General features: G+C 43.4%; 1 protein-coding gene across 7 annotated transcripts in view; it reads right to left on the bottom strand.

Annotated features, from left to right (window-relative positions):
• Positions 1-17,193, bottom strand: part of pclob (piccolo presynaptic cytomatrix protein b) — a 57,298-nt gene extending 40,105 nt beyond the window's left edge. For all 7 annotated transcript variants that reach the window (XM_037451574.2, XM_037451577.2, XM_037451576.2 and 4 more), the window contains exons 1-12: positions 17,060-17,193; positions 14,305-15,754; positions 13,095-13,913; positions 11,317-12,138; positions 10,263-11,135; positions 9,402-10,136; positions 8,310-9,221; positions 7,257-8,093; positions 5,823-7,034; positions 3,710-5,557; positions 2,362-3,384; positions 869-2,011 (exon numbers count right to left, since the gene is read on the bottom strand). In XM_037451574.2, coding sequence (XP_037307471.2) covers positions 869-2,011; positions 2,362-3,384; positions 3,710-5,557; positions 5,823-7,034; positions 7,257-8,093; positions 8,310-9,221; positions 9,402-10,136; positions 10,263-11,135; positions 11,317-12,138; positions 13,095-13,913; positions 14,305-15,552 — 11,472 coding nt within the window. In that variant the 5' untranslated portion in view covers positions 15,553-15,754; positions 17,060-17,193. The remainder of the gene's footprint in view (positions 1-868; positions 2,012-2,361; positions 3,385-3,709; positions 5,558-5,822; positions 7,035-7,256; positions 8,094-8,309; positions 9,222-9,401; positions 10,137-10,262; positions 11,136-11,316; positions 12,139-13,094; positions 13,914-14,304; positions 15,755-17,059) is intronic.
• Between the last annotated feature and the right edge of the window lie 4,525 nt (positions 17,194-21,718).

Here is a 21,718-nt window from a genome sequence, read left to right as displayed (position 1 = left end):
CATTACTGCACTGCAGTACACAGGTTCACAATCTTGTAATTCAACAATTAATCGGGTGTGTGGATACGTTAAAAAGCACACATGCTCTTGTGCGACTGCGACCCACGCAAAACAAATGGCAAACTGAAGAATCAAATGGCTCCACAGATCTCTGAGTGAGCAGATGGCCTGAAAGGAAATGTCTGCAGCTTTAATGCATTGCACAGGGTTATGTTAGACTTAATCTGTTTCACCTCTACTTATTGGCATTTCACAGGGCTTTATCATTATCATCTATTCCAGAGGCTGGAGATTCCCTTGCAACTGTGGGAGCAGATCCCATTTCATTAATGCTGTTGCACAACCCTCAATCACTTTTATACATTTTCAGTGCTGCCGGTCTGGTGAAGTTGCCTTCTCATGAGCTGTTGTGTAATAACTTGGCCCACTCCAGTGAACTGATAGCAGCAGCCACAGAGCCTGTGTTTGGGTATGGTTTGAATACAGTCTGAGAACTCTTTCTTTCATAATTAAAATAGATTAATTAACGTTAAATAATTAACGCTAATTCATTGCACACAGACTTCAGCAATAGAATTAAAAAAAATATTATGTTATATGCTTTGCCATTGTAATTTGTTATTCCAATAAACATTTAAAACACATAATTAAATACAGTTCAGTAGAGGTTGGCCTTTTGTGTACCGCACTTTCAATAGTAAATAAGCTGTATGACGGACAATCTACCAATTGTCCACTTTTTACACTTTTATACCACGGAGAAAAACGAAAGAAAGTAATGCAAGGAAAAATAACCATACCTAAAGAATAAATAATATTATAGGATATTCTAAGAAATGAAACGTAAAATAAAATAAATTGCACTTACCGCCCCTGTATGTGGCATGGGGTTGAATCCACAAAGGTTGCAGACAGTGTTCTTGCATTCGGTGCAGGTTGAGTAATTGGGAGGATCTGTGGAGCCAATGTTGAGGTCGACCTTACACAGTGGACAGGTCGACTGAGGTGCTTTAGGAGCAACTTGGGTCGCTTGGATGGATTTTTGAGTCATTGCTGGCGCTTTCTCGACTTGGGCCTCTGCTGATGGTGTAGGCTTGGTCTGCTTAGGTGGCTCGGAGTCATTCAGAGCTGAAATATTGGAAACTGGAGGTGTAGCTTTAGGAAAGACACTGGATGTGGTGGACATCTTACGTGGAGTTGGTGGTGTAGCTTTAGGAGAGACACTGGATGTGGTGGACATCTTACGTGGAGTTGGTGGTGTAGCTTTAGGAGAGACACTGGATGTGGTGGACATCTTACGTGGAGTTGGTGGTGTAGCTTTAGGAGAGACACTGGATGTAGTGGACATCTTACGTGGAGTTGGTGGTGTAGTTTTAGGTTCCACCTGAACAGCTGTGGTTATCAATGTAGATGCAGAGCTGAAGATAGACGAGCCAAAACCAAACATCTTCCCAGTCACGGACTCAGCAGGCTTTGCAGCAGCAGGTTGTGCTCTAGGACCACCAAAGCCAAATAAGCCCCCTGACTCCTGTTTAGCAGGATGAGCTGGTGGAGGTGCAGATTTCTCAGAAAAGGCTGCAGGTTTTGAAGGCTGTTGTGGTGTTTTTCCAACTTCTTCTTTTGCAAGACCCGGCCTAACTTCTGGCTTTGGAGTTTGTGAAAGCTGGACTTGTGGGGATTTTCCAACAGGTTTCTGCTGGTCATCCACAACCTTGCCTTGCTGTTGTTCTGTCCCCGAAAGGATCTGTGTGTCAGCTTGTTTGACTGCAATCGGCACTGGAGCCCCAGCTTTTGGGGTTACTTGTTTCTGCGTAGTTGCATGAGTGACCTCTTTTGTGACTGCTGTAGATCCTATAGACTTGTCCTGCTGGACTAATGTTGGAATGTCCTTCAGTTCAGAACCAGGAACCTTGTATGGGGAGGTCTGTGGCTTCACTGCAGGACTTCCAGTGGGCTCAGATGCTCCTAGGGCTCTCTGCATCTGACAGTTCAGACAAAGCCATTCTTTCACCTGAAAAAAAGGGCATATATGGTATTCATCATTGTTGAAAAAAGAGCTGCAAGGCGTTGTTTTAACTAACCAAGGAGCATATTTAATTTAATTCATTATTAAAATGAGTAATGAATTTAAACACCTTTACGTCATGTTTATATTCCCAGATTGTTTACTCATTTCAACTAAAAGCATGCCTATTTATGCTGAAATACGTATGTTGATATGTAAGTTGTATAGGTTTGGAAACTATGATATTGACAATATACATAATACACCTGCTAGACAGTACAACTGAGGTTAAAAAAAACATTGGAAATGAAATTATAATTTTTTACCGTAGCAAAGACTTGTAGGAACTGACTTACCTCTGCCACAATTGCCATTGTATTAAATCCACATTGATTGCAGAAATCCGTCTTGCATGCTGTGCAATTGTTGTAGTTGGGAGGATCTTTCGAGCCCACGTTGAGGTTGACCTTACAAAGCGGACAGATGGTTGGAACTACTTTTGAGGCACCTTGGATGTCTGTTGGTGCCTTGGAGGGCTCTGGTAGACCTTTGTCAACTTTGGCTTGTAGTGTTGGAGGAGTTTTTTCCTGCAATGGTTTCTCTGGTTGCTTCTCTTCAGTTTTCTTGACAGCGGTAGGCTTGGTGTCCTTTGCAGGTAAAAGTTTAGGGGAGGCTGCCGGTGTAGTTTTAGGTGATTCATTGGCTGTAGTAGACATCTTACGTGGTGTTGGTGGTGTGGTCTTAGCTTCATCCTGAACAGCTGATGTTATCATGGTGGATGCAGAGCTTAGGAAAGATGAACCAAAGCCAAACATCTTCCCAGTCACAGACTCAGGAGGCTTTGCAGCATCAGGTTGGGTTTTAGGACCACCAAAGCCAAAAAAGCCTCCGGACTCCTGTTTCGTAGAAATTGCAGATTTTGAAGGCTGTTGTGGTGCTTTTCCAACTTCATCTTTTTTAATATCTGGCATAACTTCTGTCTTTAGAGTTTGTGAAAGCTGGACTTGTGGGGATTTTTCAACCAGTTGCTGCTGGTCATCCACAGCCTTGCCTTGTCCTTGTCTTAGTTCAGTCCTGGAAAGGATCTGCGTCTCTTGCACAGAATCTCGGTGTAATTTCTCAGCTTGTTTGACTGCAATCGGCACTGGAGCCCCAGCTTTTGGGGTTACTTGTTTCTGCGTAGTTGCATGAGTGACCTCTTTTGTGACTGCTGTAGATCCTATAGACTTGTCCTGTTGGACTAATGTTGGAATTTCCTTCAGTTCAGAACCAGGAACCTTGCATGGGGAGGTCTGTGGTTTCACTGCAGGACTTCCAGTGGGCTCAGATGCTCCTAGGGCTCTCTGCATCTGACAGTTCAGACAAAGCCATTCTTTCACCTGAAAAAAGGGCATATATGGTATTCATCATCATTTAAAAAACAAGCAGGGTTTTCACTAACCAAGAGAAACATATGAAGTAATTCCATTACTGAAAAGAGCACATAGGATATTCAAGCCCCTTAATGTTCTGTGTTTATTCATATCACCTAAAATCATGCCTATTATCCGGAAGATTTCCATTGATCCCTAAGTTAGGTTTGGCATTTATTATACCGAGAATAGAAATAATACACCTGCTAGACAGTTCAAACAATGAGGTAAACAAAACATTGTATATCAAAGAATCATATTTTACAGTAGCGACTTGTAGGAACTGACTTACCTCGGCCACAATTGCCATTGTATTAAATCCACATTGATTGCAGAAATCCGTCTTGCATGCTGTGCAATTGTTGTAGTTGGGAGGATCTTTCGAGCCCACGTTGAGGTTGACCTTACAAAGCGGACAGATGGTTGGAACTACTTTTGAGGCACCTTGGATGTCTGTTGGTGCCTTGGAGGGCTCTGGTAGACCTTTGTCAACTTTGGTTTGTAGTGTTGGAGGAGTTTTTTCCTGCAATGGTTTCTCGGGTTGCTTCTCTTCAGTTTTCTTGACAGCGGTAGGCTTGGTGTCCTTTGCAGGTAAAAGTTTAGGGGAGGCTGCCGGTGTAGTTTTAGGTGATTCATTGGCTGTAGTAGACATCTTACGTGGTGTTGGTGGTGTAGTCTTAGCTTCATCCTGAACAGCTGATGTTATCATGGTGGATGCAGAGCTTAGGAAAGATGAACCAAAGCCAAACATCTTCCCAGTCACAGACTCAGGAGGCTTTGCAGCAGCAGGTTTACTTTTAGGACCACCAAAGCCAAAAAAGCCTCCTGACTCCTGTTTAGCAGGATGAATTGGTGGAGGTGCAGATTTTTCAGAGAGAACTGCAGGTTTTGAAGGCTGTTGAGATGTTTTTCCAACTTCTTTTGCAAGACCTGGTCTAACTACTGGTCTAACTACAGGTTGTGAAAGCTGGACTTGTGGGGATTTTTCAACAGGTTTCTGCTGGCCGGCCACAACCTTGCCTGAATGGATCTGCATATCTTGCACAGAATCTCTTTGAGGTGCATGTTGATATGGTGGAGGAGCAGAAATCACAGCTTCCGAAGGCTGTCGTAGTTGCAGCTTCTCTGCCTCTGGATCTGTAGGGGGAGCAGACTTAGCGATTGAAGTCACAGTTGTTGAAGGCTGTTTTGGAGTTGGCTCTCCCGCATGTTGATCTGGTGGTGCAGCAGACTTAACAATAATGGTCGTAGGTTTTGGAGGCTCTTTTAGGGATGGCTTTTCTGCCTTTTGATCTGATGGAGCAAAAATCACAGTTTCTGGAGGCTGTTGTGGATGGAGTTTTTCCACCTCTGTATCTGTAGGAGAAGCAGACTTAGCGATTGAAGTCACAGTTTGTGAAGGCTGTTTTGGAGTTGTCTCTTCCACACATTGATCTGGTGGTGCAGCAGATTTAGCAATAATGGCCGTAGCTTTTGGAGGCTCTTTTAGGGATGGCTTTTCTGCCTCTTGATCGGCTGGAGGAGCAGAAATTACATTTTCTGGAGGCTGTCCCCGATGCAGCTTTTCCACCTCTGGATCTGTCGGAGGAGCAGACTTAGCGATTAAAGTCACAGTTTTTGAAGGCTGTTTTGGAGTTTTCTCTTCCACACGTCGATCTGGCGGGGCAGCAGATATAGCGGTCTTAGCCTTTGGAGACGGTTGTAGGGATGGATTTTCTGCTTCTTTATCTGGTGGAGAAGCATGTGTTACAGATTGGGTAGGCTGTTGCTGGGATGTACTAGGTTGTCCTTCATATGCGTCTTCAGAAGGCTTTTGTGACGCTGGTAAAACATTGGTTTCTGTGGTAGTGGATAGGAGCGTTTTGTCAGGCAATGAAGCATCTTCACTGGTAATTTCCTTTAGTGGTTGACAAAGCGCTTGGGATTCAGTATTCGTTGTATCCACTTTAACAAGCACACTTTTGGGTGCGGCTGGTTGATGAATATCCTCCTGAGAAGTTGGCATAGGGCCCTCTTTCCTTTGTGGGGCGGCACCCTCTTTGCGTGGCGACGGTTTGGATTTTATCATGGGAAGGCCGGGAGGTTCAGAAGCTCCAAGTGCTCTCTGCATCTGGCAGTTGAGACAAAGCCATTCCTTCCCCTGAAAAAACAAACACAGAACATACCTTACTAAACCTTACTAAATTCATCCAAATAAATACTTTGTTTAACTGGAAGGAACAACAGAGAAGCAAGAAATACATTTACATTTTACATTAAATTAATTTAAGGATACCGGAAAAATGTGTAACTAAAACTTCTACAATACTTTTTATTTTTAAAGAACATACAAAAACGGAAATCTGTGACTACTACCATGTATAAATATGGATCAGAACAAACATCTAGTTAAGAAATTGAAATACCTTTTCTACATGTGGCATAGGGCTAAATCCACATTTGTTGCAGACATCGGTTTTGCATTCAGAGCAGGTGTTGTAGTTGGGAAGATCTTTGGAGCCCACATTAAGTTTTGCTTTACACAGTGGACAGTTAGACTGCCCTTCTTTGGGAGCACCTTGGGGGACTTCTGGTTTTGAAGGCTCTAATGAATCTTTGTTAACCTGGGAATGTATTGACAGGGGGGCCTTGGCCTCCTGACTTTGGTCTGGTATTATATCCGAATGAGGTTTCTGGGCAGGGGGCAGTTTGGCCCCTTTTTCTGAGGTCTTCCTCAGGGAAACAGGGGAACTAGACTGTGGAGAACTCTGTGACGTTGCCATCTTGCCAGAGACTTGATCTGGGGCAGACATTTTGCGGGAACTTGGTGGTGTTGTGCGAGACTCCTCCTTATTTGCAGATGTTATCAAGGTAGATGCTGAGCTGAAGAGGGATGAGCCAAATCCCATCATCTTTCCAGTCATTGCTTCAGTTGTTTTGGCTTCAACATGCTGAGATTGAGGACCGCCCATGCTGAACAAACCTCCTGTTTTTTGATTTGTTGGCTGGGCTGCTGGCGAAGCAGATTTGGCAAGGGATATATCAACAGTGCTTGATTCTCCATTTGGGGGTTTTGGGGGCTGTAAATCATCATAGAATGTGACCGGTTTATCAGCTGATTTCTGGACTATTTCAGCTTCCTCCTCTTTCTTCTCTGATAGTTTGTTGCATGCAGGTGAACTTGGTGGAGTGATATCCTTTTTCTTTGAGTAACAAGTTAAAGTATCTGCGTTGAGAGGAGTGATTTGAGCAGGCAATGGTTTATTGAGGTCTGATACTACAGCTGTCGGCTCTTCGATGACAGATGCATAAGAGGTTGGAACCTCCTTGGTAGGTGCTGTAGCCTTTTTCTTTGTAGGTGACGAGGCAGTGGTTGAAGTTTGGGTGATGTCCTTTTTAACTGAAGGTTTATTTTCTTCTTTATTCTGTAGTTCAGTTGGATGGTCCTTTGAATACTTTTCTGGAACTACTATCATTTGTGTGCGTATAATGTCTTTATTTCTATTGGTCGTGGCCTCATCAAGAGGTTTTGACACTCTGCTTGGTGATGCCTGAGGTTTCATCAATGGCGGCTCTATGGATTCAGCTGCCATGAGAGCTCTTTGCATCTGACAAGTCAAACACAACCACTCCTTCATCTAAGGGAAAAACATTATTTTCAGTGAGTGTCTCTTAAACATGTAAGGATTTGTACAATAAATCATAGTACAGTAAATTTTACGAGATTCTATATTAGGTACACCACATAATATGTTTTAAGATCGCCTTTATATATTTTTAGATTAAACCCATATAGAATAGTAGATATAATATAATATAATACAGAATAAATATAAACATCTTGACAAAATCTCACTTACTTCTGAAACATTCGGCATGGGGTTAAATCCACACTGGTTACAGACCGTATTCTTGCATTCAGTGCAGGTATTGTAGTTAGGTGGATCCTTGGACCCCATGTTGAGTTCAAGCTTACAGAGTGGACAGGTAGAATGGCTTGTTTTGATAGTTGCATCAGAGGTTGCGTCATCCTTTGGGAGCTGGGATGAAGCTTTGTCCACTTTAGTCTGTGTTGTTGGTGGTGTCTTGGTCTGAGGAGATTGTTCAAGCTTTGTCTGTTGTTCTTTCCTCTGAACATGAGGGGATTTGATCCCTTTTGCTGGGGACATCTTAGGAGAAACTGGTGGAGTGGTCTTAGGCTGGTCCTGAACCGCAGAGGTTATCAAAGTGGATGCAGAACTGAAGATGGAAGAACCAAAGCCTAACATTTTCCCAGTTGCAGACCCTGTTGGCATTGCACCAGGTTGACTTTTTCCACCACCAAAACCAAAGAAGCCTTTCGTATCTTGCTGCGACGCTGCTGTGGTGTTACTCTGCTCACGTTCAGTTTGCCTTGTCTGGTCTGTGGATTTTTTAGGACCTGATGTTCTCTGAGGCTCCTTTGGACTCTGCTGAGAAGTAACTAGGCTGGGCTGTTTCTGACCTTCTGGCTTGTTATCAGCTTCAGATGGAGACTGCTGTGTTTCAACAGACAGTGTCCTCTGAGGTGAGTCATTGTTTTCAGGTTCAGCTGGGCCGATGAATTCTCTCTTCTGTGGTTTTGGAGCTATCTGGGTATTGACAGAAGTAACTCCTTGGAGCTGTGTTGAGCCTAGAGCACGCTGCATCTGACAGGTCAGACACAGCCACTCCTTTACCTAGAAAACACCATGGAAAAATATTTTCATTATAAATTGGTAATATGTGGATAATTACATTGTATAGTCATGTTCTGTTATATTTCAGCACCTGCAAATCTAGTTACAAAGTAGATGGAAGTTCCAATGTTATAAGCGAAGTCAAATGTAAGTCAAATGTAAGTCAAATGTAAAATAAAATTGCATGATACATATATTGATTGTCCTTTGTCTTACCGCTGTTTCATTCGGCATAGGATTAAATCCACACTGGTTACAGACGAGGTTCTTGCATTCAGTGCAGGTATTGTAGTTGGGTGATTCTTTGGAAAGTACGTTCAGATCTACCTTACAGAGTGGACAGGTAGATTGGCCTGGTTTGACAGCTACTTGTGACTCCGCCCTGGCCTTTAGAGGCTCTAATGGGGCTTTGCTCAATTTGGCCTGTCCTGTTGGGGTTGTCTTGGTCTTCTCGGATGACTCTGCTTGCTTTTGCTGGTCAGGTTTGTAGACGCTGGGGGACCTGATCTCCTTAGCTGGAGACATCTTGGGAGACACTGGGGGAGTAGTTTTGGGTTGTTCATGAACAGCTGAGGTCATCAATGAAGATGTAGAACTGAAGATTGAAGAGCCAAAGCCAAACATTTTCCCAGTTGCTGACTCTGCCTGCTTGCTAGGTTCGGGTTGAGTTTTCCCACTAGCAAAACCAAAGAAACCTCCTGCTTGTTGCTGTGTTGCTGCAGAGGCATCACTCTGCTTACGTTCAGTCTGCCTATCAGGTTGCCTGCTTACAGTTTGTCTTGCCTGATCTGGTGGCTTTTTCTGAACTGCCTTCTGTATTTCCTGTGGTGTTTTGTGATTGTGCGCCGGGCTGGCCTGTTTCAATGGTGCAGAAGCAGCTTCAGGTTTCTCTGACTGCACAGATGGTGACGGTTTTCTTTGGGGTGAGACAGGTTCTGGAGGTTCCTTCTTTAGTACAGCAGGGCCTGGACTGTCCTTCTTTTGAGGTGTGGTTGGTTTGGGAGAATCATTCAACTGGACTGCAGCAAGTGAAGTAGATGTCTGAGACTTCAATGTGAGAGGTCCTGGGGGTTCTGATGCTCCAATTGCTCTTTTCATCTGACAGTTAAGACATAGCCACTTGTTTGCCTAAAAAACAGTAAACCAGTTATAAGCTGCTTTGGAATTGAGCATTGCCGTTATTGACAATAGTATTTAAAGGCACACACTCAAAAAAATGGTAGTGAATTAGGTAATGGTAAAAATGACAACAGATCACAGATTATTTTATAAATGTATATTGAAATAATGCATTGTTTATTCTCTTACCTTGCCTATGGGCATTGGGTTGAATCCACATTGGGTACAAACAGTGGTCTTGCACTCAGTGCAGGTGTTGTAGTTTGGAAGGTCCTTGGAGTTGATGTTGATCTCAACCTTACAGAGTGGACAGGTCGCCTGGCTTTCATTGAGATTTGTTTTTGAGATTGATGCTGCCTTTGGTGGAGTTTTGTCAGGTTTGTTCTGATGGAGTTGTTCTGTTTTCTTCTCAAGTATTTCAGACTGTCTTGCGTGGAACATTTTGGGGGAAACTGGCTGTGTAGTCTTTTGAGAAACATTGGGTGCAGCAGACCTGTTGGGTGAGACTTGTACTGGTGCAGACATCTTACGAGAGCTTGGGGGTGTAGTACGTGATTCGTCCAGAACAGTGGATGAAATCAAAGTTGATGCTGAGTTGAAAATGGAAGAACCAAATCCAAACATCTTCCCACTCACAGACTGTGTGGTTTTTGAGCTATCAGGCTCTGGTACCCTCCCAATGTCTAGAGGGGTTTTCCGTCCTGGAGTAGGGCTAGCCTGCATTTCTCTGCCTGGTCCTTCGGCAGCCTTGGTTGCCTGCTTCTTCTGAGGAGATCCTGGTGTCGGACTCCCCTTCGTTTGAAGTACATCAGCCACAGGAGTCATTTTGTCAGCTGTATTGTTAGATTTCAAAGGAGGACCTGTGAGTTCAGATGAGCTAAGAGCTCTCTGCATCTGACAGTTCAGGCATAACCATTCTTTTATCTGTCAAGAAAAAATACAGGGTTAGAATTTAAATCAAAATATTATACATTTTTAACACCAGCATGCAAGCATCATGTCAAGATGTGTTCTTTATATATTGTGTTTTGTAATCTTTGCTGCTATTACCTCTGATACATTTGGCCTTGGATTAAATCCGCACTGGTTACAGACATTCTTCTTGCATTCAGTGCACTTGTTGTAGTTCGTAGGTTCCTTAGAGCAAAAGTTGAGTTCAACCTTACAGAGTGGACAGGTAGGTTTCCCTGTCTTGGGAACAACTGGGCAAACAGCTGCATCCTTTGTAGGCTTTGATAAAGCTTTTTCTACTTTGGCTTTATGAGATGGAGAGGTCATGGGCTCTAGTTTGCCTTCCTCTTGTTTCTCTGCAAGCGGATATTTGGTTGCCTTTGCAGCAGGAATCTTGGCTGACATCGGTGGAGTTGTTTTGGAATCATCTTGCACATTTGTGTTTATTAAAGTGGAGGCAGAACTGAAGATGGAGGACCCAAAGCCAAACATTTTTCCACCTAATGACTCCGCTGGCTTTTCAGGTTGAGGTTTCTGACCGCCAGAAATCTCTTTAGATACCTCTTGTGTAGTTGAGACAGTGTTATTCTGTTTATGTCCAGTTTGACTTGTCTGGTCCTGTGGTTTCTGAGGAGCTTCCATACGGTCCTGCATTGGAATTTTCTTACCAGGAGCTGGGCTGACCTGTTTCTGACTTTCTGCTCCTTTTATGACTTCAGACTTTGCTGGCTGCTCGGCTGGTGGTGGTTTCCTCTGAGGGGAGCTTGGTGCAGAGGTCTTCTTTGAATCTGCAGCTATTTGAATGTCTTTGTTTTGAGGTTTATCAAGTGGGGAAGGTTCCTTATTCATGGCACTGAGAGGTGCGGGGTCTTTATTTGATGAGGCCAGTCGTTTTATCATGGGAGTTCCAGGAGGCTCAGACGCTCCCAGTGCTCTCTGCATCTGGCAGTTGAGACACAACCACTCCTTTGTCTGTATTTAAGAACAAATGTTAAGAAGAAATGTCAACAACAGTGACATTTAGATCTGTCTTTTGTACAGTTCAAAATACGTTACTTCTAGTTTAATTCCAACAACATATCAATCACAGTAATAATAAACTATCCATGACACAACAATGACTTTTCTGTAATCTGCAGTGCTCTTATCTTACCTCTTTAACATTTGTCATGGGATTGAAACCACATTGGTTACAGACTGTGCATTTGCACTCTGTACAGGTGTTGTAGTTGGGGGGATCTGTAGAGCCCACATTGAGTCCGACTTTACATAGAGGACAGGTTGCTTTCGAATCAACTGGGGAAGACGATGCTTTCTTTGGCTGCTCAGATAGAAGTTTCTCCACTTTTGGCTGTACTGATGGAGAACTCTTGGCTTGCTGGGGTTGCTCTGGTTCCCTGTCCTGTTCCGATTTCTTGGCAGTGTGGTATTTAGAGTCCTTTCCGGCATTCATTTTGGGAGAAAGTGGTGGTGTAGTTCTTGACTCATCTTGAACAGCTGCAGTTATTAAAGTAGATGCGGAACTGAAGATGGAGGAACCAAACCCAAACATTTTCCCTGTCACTGCAGGCTTTGCAGCATCAACCTGAGTTTTAGGGCCACCAAAGCCAAAAAACTTCCCTGACTCTTGCTGTGTGACTGCTGTGACAGTCCTCTGTTTCTGTGAAGTTTGGCCTGTCTGGTCTGGTTGTGTCTGAGGAGCTGTTATCCGGCTCTCCTGAGGTGTTTTCTGACCAGGAGATTGGCTAGCCTGTATAGAACTGTCTGGCACTTTAGCAGTGTCAGCTTTGTCTGATTGAGCAGTAGGTGTGGATATTTTCCTCTGAGGAGAGCCTGGTGCAGATGTCTTTTGTAGTGCAGGCTGTGCTTGAGTAGTTTTTTTAATTGAAGAATTGACCAATGATGTGTCTTTCGGAGGTTCAATTCCGCTGGCAGCTCGTTTGACCTGGCAGTTGAGACAGAGCCACTCCTTTTCCTTAAAAAACACAACAAACAAACAAATTATACATATTTAAAACGTAACAAGAAATGGAGAATCTATGAGTAGAGGATTCTAGTCAGGACAGAAAAACACACACACAAAAAGAACCCTAGAATACAGTTAAACAGTTACATTATATGGTTACATCTATTATTTACCGCGGTACTTGACGATATTTACAGGATCAAAAGATCATAAGATCAAGTAGTCTTGGACAGTCTTTGGCCATGTAGCTTAGCAAGTGGATTAAATTAAAAAGTCAAAGTTCTTGGAGCATCAGTAGGTCATGTCCATTTACCTTGTGTGGTATTATGTGCAAGACAATTCCAATGAGATTAATGGTTTAATAAAAAAAGAACTTGAAATCAATTATTACAAATCAATCAATCAATTTTAAAAAAATGATATATGTGACAATTTAATAAAACGTATCTGTAACATTTCAAAAAGCAGTAAGTCTAACAGAAAACTGAAACTCGAGGTTGTGTGAAGTTGCATTTGTATGTGTGTCTATTCCTCGTCTGGCAGGTGTGGCCTAGGGACTGACACATAGATTGCTATTTCGAGACTAGGGGCACTGTGACGCTGAAAGAAAAGGCCTTCACAGCTTTGTAACTTTTGTCTGAGGACAGACACCGCTCACATACGTACGTTTTTTATGAGAAAAACAGATATCTTAAACATGCCTCTGTCATAGTCTGTACCCAAAGAAATTATCGCGTCGCTATTCAAGTATGTAAGTTTGGAAATGTGTGAATAATATTCCAAATAATGTAATTGAAATGTCTAAAAACAACCACCCTGAACATTAAGAGAGAACTCAACAACGGAAAACAATAATGATGTATGTAATAATTATTCTGATTTTTTTTAGAGGACTTCCTTTCCTTCCTTGCCTTCTTCAAATCATTCATTAATTTAGCTGTTAATTAACATCGCATGTGCCCTACCTTGACATTTGGCATCGGGTTGAATCCACATTGGTTGCAGACAGTGCTTTTGCATTCTGTGCAGGTGTTGAAGTTGGGCGGATCCTTCGAGCCCATATTGAGCACCATCTTACAGAGGGGACATGTGGATGGACCTTCTTTAGGAACACTTTGGGAGGCTGCCTTCTGAGTCTGGAACACAGCTTTGTCCCCTTTTACCTGTCTTGCTGGATTAACTGTTGCCTCTTGTGTCTTGTCTTTTGCTGACTTTTGTACAGTAGCTGTTTTGTTGTCTTTTGCAGACTGTATTTTGGGAGAAACAGGTGGTGTTGATTTAGGCTCATCCTGAACAGCTGAAGCTATCAGTGTAGATGCAGAGCTGAAAATGGATGAACCAAAACCAAACATCTTTCCAGTTACTGACTCATCAGGCTTTGCAGCTTCAGTTTTAACACCACCCAGGCCAAATAATCCTCCGGACTCTTGCTGGCCACTGCTTTGCTTGCGTCCACTTTGACTGGTCGCGTCTGGTTTGTTAGATCCTGATGTATGTTGGGTCTCAGGTGTCTTTTTATGAACAGAAGCTGGGCTGGCTTGTTTTTGACTCTCTTGACCTCTACTAGCTTCACCCTTGGCTGGAACGTTTGCCAATGTAGACTGCATTTTCTTGGGTGAACCAGGTGCTAACATCTCTTTTTTGACAGGTGCAGCGGGGGGTGGTGTCTGGTTTTGAGCAGAAGAGACTTTGTTAGGTGTGAGCTTCTTTGTGGAGGGTCCCTGTTGTTCAGAAGCCCCTTGAGCTCTCTGTATCTGGCAGGGAAGACAAAGCCACTCACGTCCCTGTTGACAAAAAATCAAGACATTAATGCATATAAAGCAGAGGGAAAAAAAGTATTTAAAATGTGAAAACTCAGACAGAAATGTCAATCTAATTCATTCATTCATTCGTATTATGAAATAGTATCATTATTTATCGGTGGATGAAATATATATACAGTCTGAAATTGTAAATAATTAATTAAAAACGGTTCAGCTTTATGTTAAACACACTTTCAATAATTATCACTGCACTAACATGCGATGAATAGCAACATAATTAAAATTAGCCTTCAACGTGGACCATATTGATAGCACACGTTACTTAAATATATTTTTTAAAGGCATAAAATTTAGTTTGAAAAAAGCATTTTGTAATCATAAATGATACATAAGCAAAAAAGTATTTACTTACGTCAGAGTCTGGAGGGCTGAAGCCACACAAGTTGCACACTTGAGTTTTACACTGTGAACAGGTTTTATGGTTAGGCGATTCCTTGGTGTGTACATTAAGTTCTGTTGTGTTACACACTGGGCAAAGGGACTTAACTACTGCTCTTGACTGAGATCCAGCTTTGGTTGGTCCCGGGGCTGAAGATCCTGCTCGCTCCATGCCAGGTGTACCGGGTCCCTTTGCCTCTTGTTTTTGTGACTCTGGCCTTTTTGAGGACTGCTGTTGTTGGGGTGTATCCCTAAAGCTTTGTTGTTCCCGTCCGACTGTAGATGAGCCCTGCTGGGCTCCTTTGGGGAAACCCTGTTGTTGCGGTAAAAGTTTAGGTGAGCCACGTTCTTGTTGACCAATTGTCGGTGACCCCTGCTGTGAGCCACTATTTTGTGAGCCAACTTTTGTTGATTCTTGCATCCCAGTCTTAGCTGGCCCCTGTTGTTGCATCCCAGTCTTAGCCGCCCCCTGTTGTTGCATCCCAGTCTTAGCCGGCCCCTGTTGTTGCGTCCCAGTCTTAGCCGCCCCCTGTTGTTGCATCCCAGTCTTAGCCGGCCCCTGTTGTTGCGTCCCAGTCTTAGCCGGCCCCTGTTGTTGCGTCCCAGTCTTAGCCGGCCCCTGTTGTTGAATCCCAGTCTTAGCCGGCCCCTGTTGTTGCATCCCAGTCTTAGCCGTCCCCTGTTGTTGCATCCCAGTCTTAGCCGTCCCCTGTTGTTGCGTCCCAGTCTTAGCCGGCCCCTGTTGTTGCATCCCAGTCTTAGGTGGAACCGTTTGTGGTGCTTTTGGAGAACCTGGTTGAGCACCACTCCTCCCAATCTGTTGTTGAGCTCCAGGTATATGTGAACATTGCTGTGATGGGCCCTTAGTTTGACTTTTTTGAGGCTCTCCTTTAATCTGGCCTTCAGGCTGTGCTCCTGCCTTTGGAGGAACTTGCCCACCAGGCTTGTTTGGAGGTCCAGCCTGTCCATTCCCATGCAACTGTGGGGATCCTTCTTTAGGGAGAGGCTGTCCCTTTTCCGTAGGGCCTGGTTTTTGTTGTCCCTGCTGCTGTTGAGGGCCGAGGCTTGACCCTGCTCCGGGCTGCTGTCCAGGCTTAGCCCCCTGCTGTGAAGGTGCTTTCTTATTCTTATCCCCATCATCTCCAAATAAACCAAACTTATTCACAGCAGAGGACACTGCATTGAGCGGGTTGGCCCCACTAAGGAATTTGGAGGAGAACATAGTTGGGTCTTCCTCCTCCTCTTCGTCGCTGGAACTGGAATCTAAAGGGCTGTCGGAGTCAGAGCAGGAGCTGTCTCCTCTCTCTCCTGCCTGAGGGGGGGCTGGTGACGGAGCTGTGGAGAGGGCATCTACAGCCCCGCTGCTGCTGCTGCTGCTGCTGCTCCCTGGGCTCTCCTCTGGCTCAGCATCTACCTCAGACTTCCTAAATGTGTGAGAAACAGACAGAGAGGCAGTGTGAGACGACAGGGAACAATACAAGAAGAAGGTGTGATGAAAGAGAGCACGAGGAACTGTAAACCACACTTGACTGTTTGAGATAATGCAATTTTCTGTTAAACCAAAGAAAAACGTAAAGCAGATGCAGAGGAAACGTAATATCACCAATAAACTGATGCACTCTCTACGGTGAGTTTTTGATGATGTTCATCCATGTTAAGACATCATTATGATAGATAGACAACTCCACATCCAGACGTCATCATTTGGCTTTATCTACATTTTTAAGCAGCATATTTCAAAACATGCATGTTGGCTAATGCGATCATCATTTCCACGGACTATGGACAGGAGCACAGCGTGCACAGAGCTCAGAGATCCCATTCAGCCCATTGTGTAACCCAGGAGAGCGATGAAGCTCTCCAGATGGACGCACCATACAAACCCCACTGGAATGACAACACAAGGTGAACTCTCGGGTTACATGTTTCTCCCACCGTCAAATAATTGGTTTTTCGCTGCCAACAGTATGCTCTGATGTCCCCCATCACACAAACAGCACCAAGTGTTGGCTGATGACAAATATCCAGCGGGACGTGTTGTACGGCAGCGAGACGAGAAAACAGGAAATCTAGCGCTCTCTCTGGAGAAACTGCAGGCACATCCGGGTAGGGTCCATTAAATAAGCCATGGCAAGTCAATACTGATGTTACAAAAGCAGCAATAGAGCAAACTCGCGGCCTGTCTGTGGTTTATTGTGTTTTTGATATGAAACCGCAGGATTAAACGCGTACGCGCAGTCCGCTGCTGGCGATGGAGAACCCGGAGGCGGTGAAGTGGATCCGATGGATTTATTACCGTAGTAGCCTTAAAAAAACCGCAACGTGCATTTCGCAGCCTCCCGAACCCTCTAAAGCCGATCACATGTTAGTCTGCATCGGGTGTTATCACCTCTCCGAGTGGAAATGCAAAATAAATCAACCCCACACCCCCCAAAAAAACAAACCCACAACACGTTATCACCTACTTGTGTGCCCTTGAGCGCGAGTGTGTCCCGATATCGGACAAAGTCTAAATCTCCCTACAAGCCTGAACACGAAGCGAGGAAACCCAGCGAAAAGCCATATGTCATCGGTGGCATGTCACGAAGTACCATTTGATCCCCCCCGCCCCCTCCTCCTCTACTCATCCACCTCCCATCATCATGCAGCCGCCGAGCATCCTTCACCCGCCACGGTCACAATGTCAAACGCGAGGCGCGCTATTCCAGTGAAAGCGAAGGGAATGGTACCTTCATCAACAGCATGGGCTGTTTGTTTCCCTATCCTCGCCCATCGCTCCTCGGGTTGCCCCTGTCCGTGTCTGTGTGCTCGCCGCGGGATGGAGGGCACCGGGCAGCAGACAGAGAGCGACCAGCATCCACTCCGCCTCCCACTCCAGTGCGCAGGCGCCGCATCTGACAGGTGATCACAATATATATCACGCACGGAAATTGAAATTAAAGGGGACAAGGCGTCTTATTTTCCCCGGAGTCACGTGTGATCCGCCGTCGAAGACTCGTGCGTGATGTGTTTCACATCTTCTCAGCGACCGTCGACGTGAATTTACTATCGTGCGAAGTATAGAGGGATGATGTGATTTTAGCCACAAGTGTGCTGAGCCATGACAGTCCTAATATAATATGTGTTGTGTATACTGTAAGGCTAGCAGGGTAAGAAATATTTCTTTTTTGACTTTGGATTGGATCACAATCACACCCACACACCTACAGGCAATTTAGAGTCACCAAGTATATACATAATACCCTCTATTAAAGGTGTTTCTTTACAGTTACAGTTACAGCCTGTTAATTTACAGATGATATATTTAAAAAACGTAATAAACAGGGAAATGACTGTAAAAATGTAGTTATTTTTCATAAAAATATTTTTTTTTTACGATATATATCTGTCAATCGTCTCCCAACCCATTTCAGAAGAATGCAAAACAGAACTATTAATCTAAATTTCCTGGAATTTCTCCATCCACTTGCATCCATACGCCAGGCACCATATATGCTGGATACAATCCACAAAGATTCCATCTTTGGACGTGACTCAATGTTTGTAAAGAAAAGACAATTCCTTCACTCTGCATACAGTATCTCAACATTTCCTCTTGGGTGGGAATTAAAGCTAATTGATGTCGGTTCACAACAGGAAGTGAACACCCATATGTACACACACACCACTTCAGTCTGGATAACCTGTCTCTTCTCACTTTGTCTTCTCACTCTGGCATTTCTCCCACCAGAGTTTTATCTACAGAGTAGATGCTATGTGGAGAGACAATCTTGGCAATCTTATCGTGTGCCACTGTCAAAGTGATGAGAACTTGCTGGCTTCCTTGTTTTCACCTTCCAGCTCCAGAACAGATGAATAAACACATAGAGACTTATATTTGACTGTGGACTGACCATGAGTCTTGAAGTAAGATCACACAACCATATAATATTTAAGTCTATGAAAAAGGGAAAATTATTTATATTCCCAGTTAACATTTTTTTTTAGAATTTCTGAACGGATCCCCCTTTCTCTATCGGCCCACAGTCACATGCACATTTACACTACACATACAGTAGATGAATTCCTATTCAGAATGTGGCAAGCGTGAGAGAGAATAGGGTGGGAGGGATGAAGAGCAAGTGGTGTGTGGGCGTGTGGAAGAGTTACGTCATGTGTCATGTGTGAGAGGCGGACTTGCTATGCTATCTATCTGGTAAGCGCTAGATTTGGCTCAATAGCAGGCAGACACACACACACACACACACACACAGGAAACACTCATCACTGCATTCTCCATCTGGGATAATATTCTCTCGTTTTTTTCCTGGTCCGGAAATGCTTTCAGTAATCTCAGACTACTCATGTCTCCCTCATCCTCGCAATGAAGTACTGAAATGTTTTTAGTAGACAAAATCAATGATGATCCTAACGATACAAAATATTTAAAGTAGGCCTGTCTTTATTATAGATGTGGTGGGAGAATTAACTGCTGTTCAAGAATTAACCCCAGTGAACAAAGAACAATATAAGTTTATCATGAAGATTTCTGTTGATGATTTACAAACAAAACTTCCACAAGTTAGTTGTGTTGGTCCGTTTACAATTTTATGTAACACTGTAGGACAGCAGGCAATCACCGGCACCATTATGTTCTTTTCTTTTGAGCTCTCCCAACTTGTCAGTAAAAAGGCAATTACTAAAATCTCCTGTGTCGCTACCCGTTTTCTCCCACGCATCCTCTCATAACGCCAGACTAGATTGAAATCCTGCGCGCACACAACTGAAGCATCACGTACTGTGTCACTTGTTTGTAGAGATAACCCTGAAAATGAATTGCATGCAATCGTGTATAATAACTCAAAGCGCTCATTGGAAGAATTTGAACATTAAAATGTAATATTTCTTTTGTCTGGCTTGAGTAAATTGACACGAGGCCCCGAGATGAAATGTCCATTCAAAGACTTTCTAATATTTTTATTTAATTATTATTTCACAATTAAGCAGATTCCTCGAATTCCCACTAGGTATTTCAAGGGATGATCAGACACTCTGCTTCCTTCTCTGTGGTGTGATTGAATAGCACTTACGAAGACACAAAGACTACATTTAACTACCAGCAGATTGTAGTAATTCAGTTAGATATAACAAGATATAACATGGACTTGCTTCTATATCTTAATAAGGAAGGCTTGTATTTGATATGATACATAATACTTGTGTAACAGCAGGCCCTGACGCTTGTCTCAGAGTCTCTGCTTCCACTTTACACTCATATGAAGTATCATTACCCCAGTTTTTACTGCACACCTGAAAGCCCTCAAGATTTTAGACCTGCTTGCTAAGAGCCAAACGTGAATAACCATCAGGCCAACTTGCTGCCAAGGAAAATTCAATCTGAACATTGACTTTTTCCTCAATCCCATTTTCCAACACATACATGTAAACATGAGGGCACGTTCCATCAGACAGCATACCAGGTGCCTCTGGGGTTCTCCTCTCAGCAGCATTGTCTCTGCCCACTCAGGCGTACACCAATAGGAAGACACCACAATTAGACAGCATTTGTATTCTTCTGTGCACGATCAAGCCTGTTCCTAGCCCCCGCATGCCCATCTTTATCTCTGTCTTTTTTCTCACACTCAAACAAACAGAGCTCAGAGGCAGTGCTTATCTCGCTCTCTCATTTTAATTAAGCACACACACTGGAGCAGAAGGCTGCCGAGCAGTTTTTAACTCCCTCAGCTGTAATTCTAATGGATGATACTGCAACTTCAGCAACAAGGACAACAACCACAACAACATCCTAATAGGCCCAAACAAATGGCAAAGTAATTTGTTTAAGGAACTCAAAAAGAGACAAACCTCTGGCGTTGACCTTTGAGGAAAGGAAAGCAGTTTTTTCCCGGCATGGTTATCTCTGCAGTCGAGCCCGAGTTGTGTGGAGCAGTAACCTGCATGGAGGTGTATCGGCAGGGTCACCGTGTAATCTATACACAGTAACCTGATCACAAGCACTGCCAGTATCATTAAATTTACATATATGCGCAGAGGAAAGGAAAATATTCACTCATTACATTACTCTCTAGATGCAACCAAAAGACCGCTGGAATGTCCCAAAACAGCAAAAGAAATTAAAGTTTTTCCTGTATGACATTTAAGTCTAGGTATATTAAAACAAATTAAAATAAAACAGAGTTAATATGAAATTAGTTGACTCAACACTTGGTTATTTATAGACTTATTAAACAAAATGTCACATACTTTATTGAAAATGTACCAACAATGTAACTGACTGACTTGATTGTGTTACAATGGGCAGGACACACAGGTGGAGTTACCAAGCCTTACGGTCCGTTGTGTGTCACAAGGGAGCTCGCTTTGTGCTTTGTCTTCGCTCTTCCTGGCTCCACATCACACCAGGACACTGCATAAGTCTCTTAAGCCAACCAGTCTTTTTTACATGACCAGTGACCATTGCCATCTGACGAACTAAAAATACTCTTAAAGGCACAGTATCCACAAGGAATCAGCATACCCTCATCGCCATTTACGCTATTCTTATCTCACTTTCCCTCCAGCCCCTCCCTTGGGTATTATATCATGGGAGAATTGCATGGATTACAGAGTCCACGCCCCCAAATCCTGCAAATCAGTGAGCAATTCATCTCTGATGATCAGTCAGACTGGCAAAGGGGAGAGGAATGGGAGGAAATGATCAATAGACTGGAAAAGAGTGAGTAGGAAATAATACATTTATTAATGGAAGTAAGAACACCAATAGTATAAATACCATAAAGAAGGAGAGGAAAGAATCATTGGCAGATGTGAGCGCTGAAATGGAGTTGAGAAGGAGTTGATATTAATGGAAAAGGAGGGATGTATCAGAGTTACAGAAACCTCAGTGCTAATTTATACTTTTACTGGAACCGGCATCAGACATATCTTGCTTCATCTACTCATTTCTAATATTTCGGGGTAATTCTAATCACACCAAACTACATTATGTTTTCAGAAACTTTTCTCATGACGCGAGAGCAGAAAAGCCTTTGAAGTTAAAACTTCAGTTATGTGGCTGTAAATCTATGCACTGTGCCACAGAATTGTCCAAAATACGATATCACTGATTGATAAATGGTGTTGTTTGCCGGTCTGCAGGGTAATATACATTTAAATGTAGGAGTTCTGATAAGGTCCCGACGGCAGGCTGTATAATTCAAGAGGTGAAAAAGAAGATGGGATTACTATGAAAAACACACATAGGCCTACTTACACCATCCATTGAATTTAAACTATATATTTTTTACTATGTTTGGGCTGAATTTGATTAATTTTGAAAAAAATATGAAAATAAACTTGCAAAGGTTCACACCTAGCGCCATTTTTGACACCATGGTCAGATATGTGTC

Source organism: Pungitius pungitius, chromosome 6 (assembly GCF_949316345.1).
Source record: "Pungitius pungitius chromosome 6, fPunPun2.1, whole genome shotgun sequence".
NCBI classification, from domain to species: Eukaryota; Metazoa; Chordata; class Actinopteri; order Perciformes; family Gasterosteidae; genus Pungitius; species Pungitius pungitius.
Note: the sequence above shows the minus strand (reverse complement) of the source record. Positions and strands in the feature narration are given on the sequence as shown.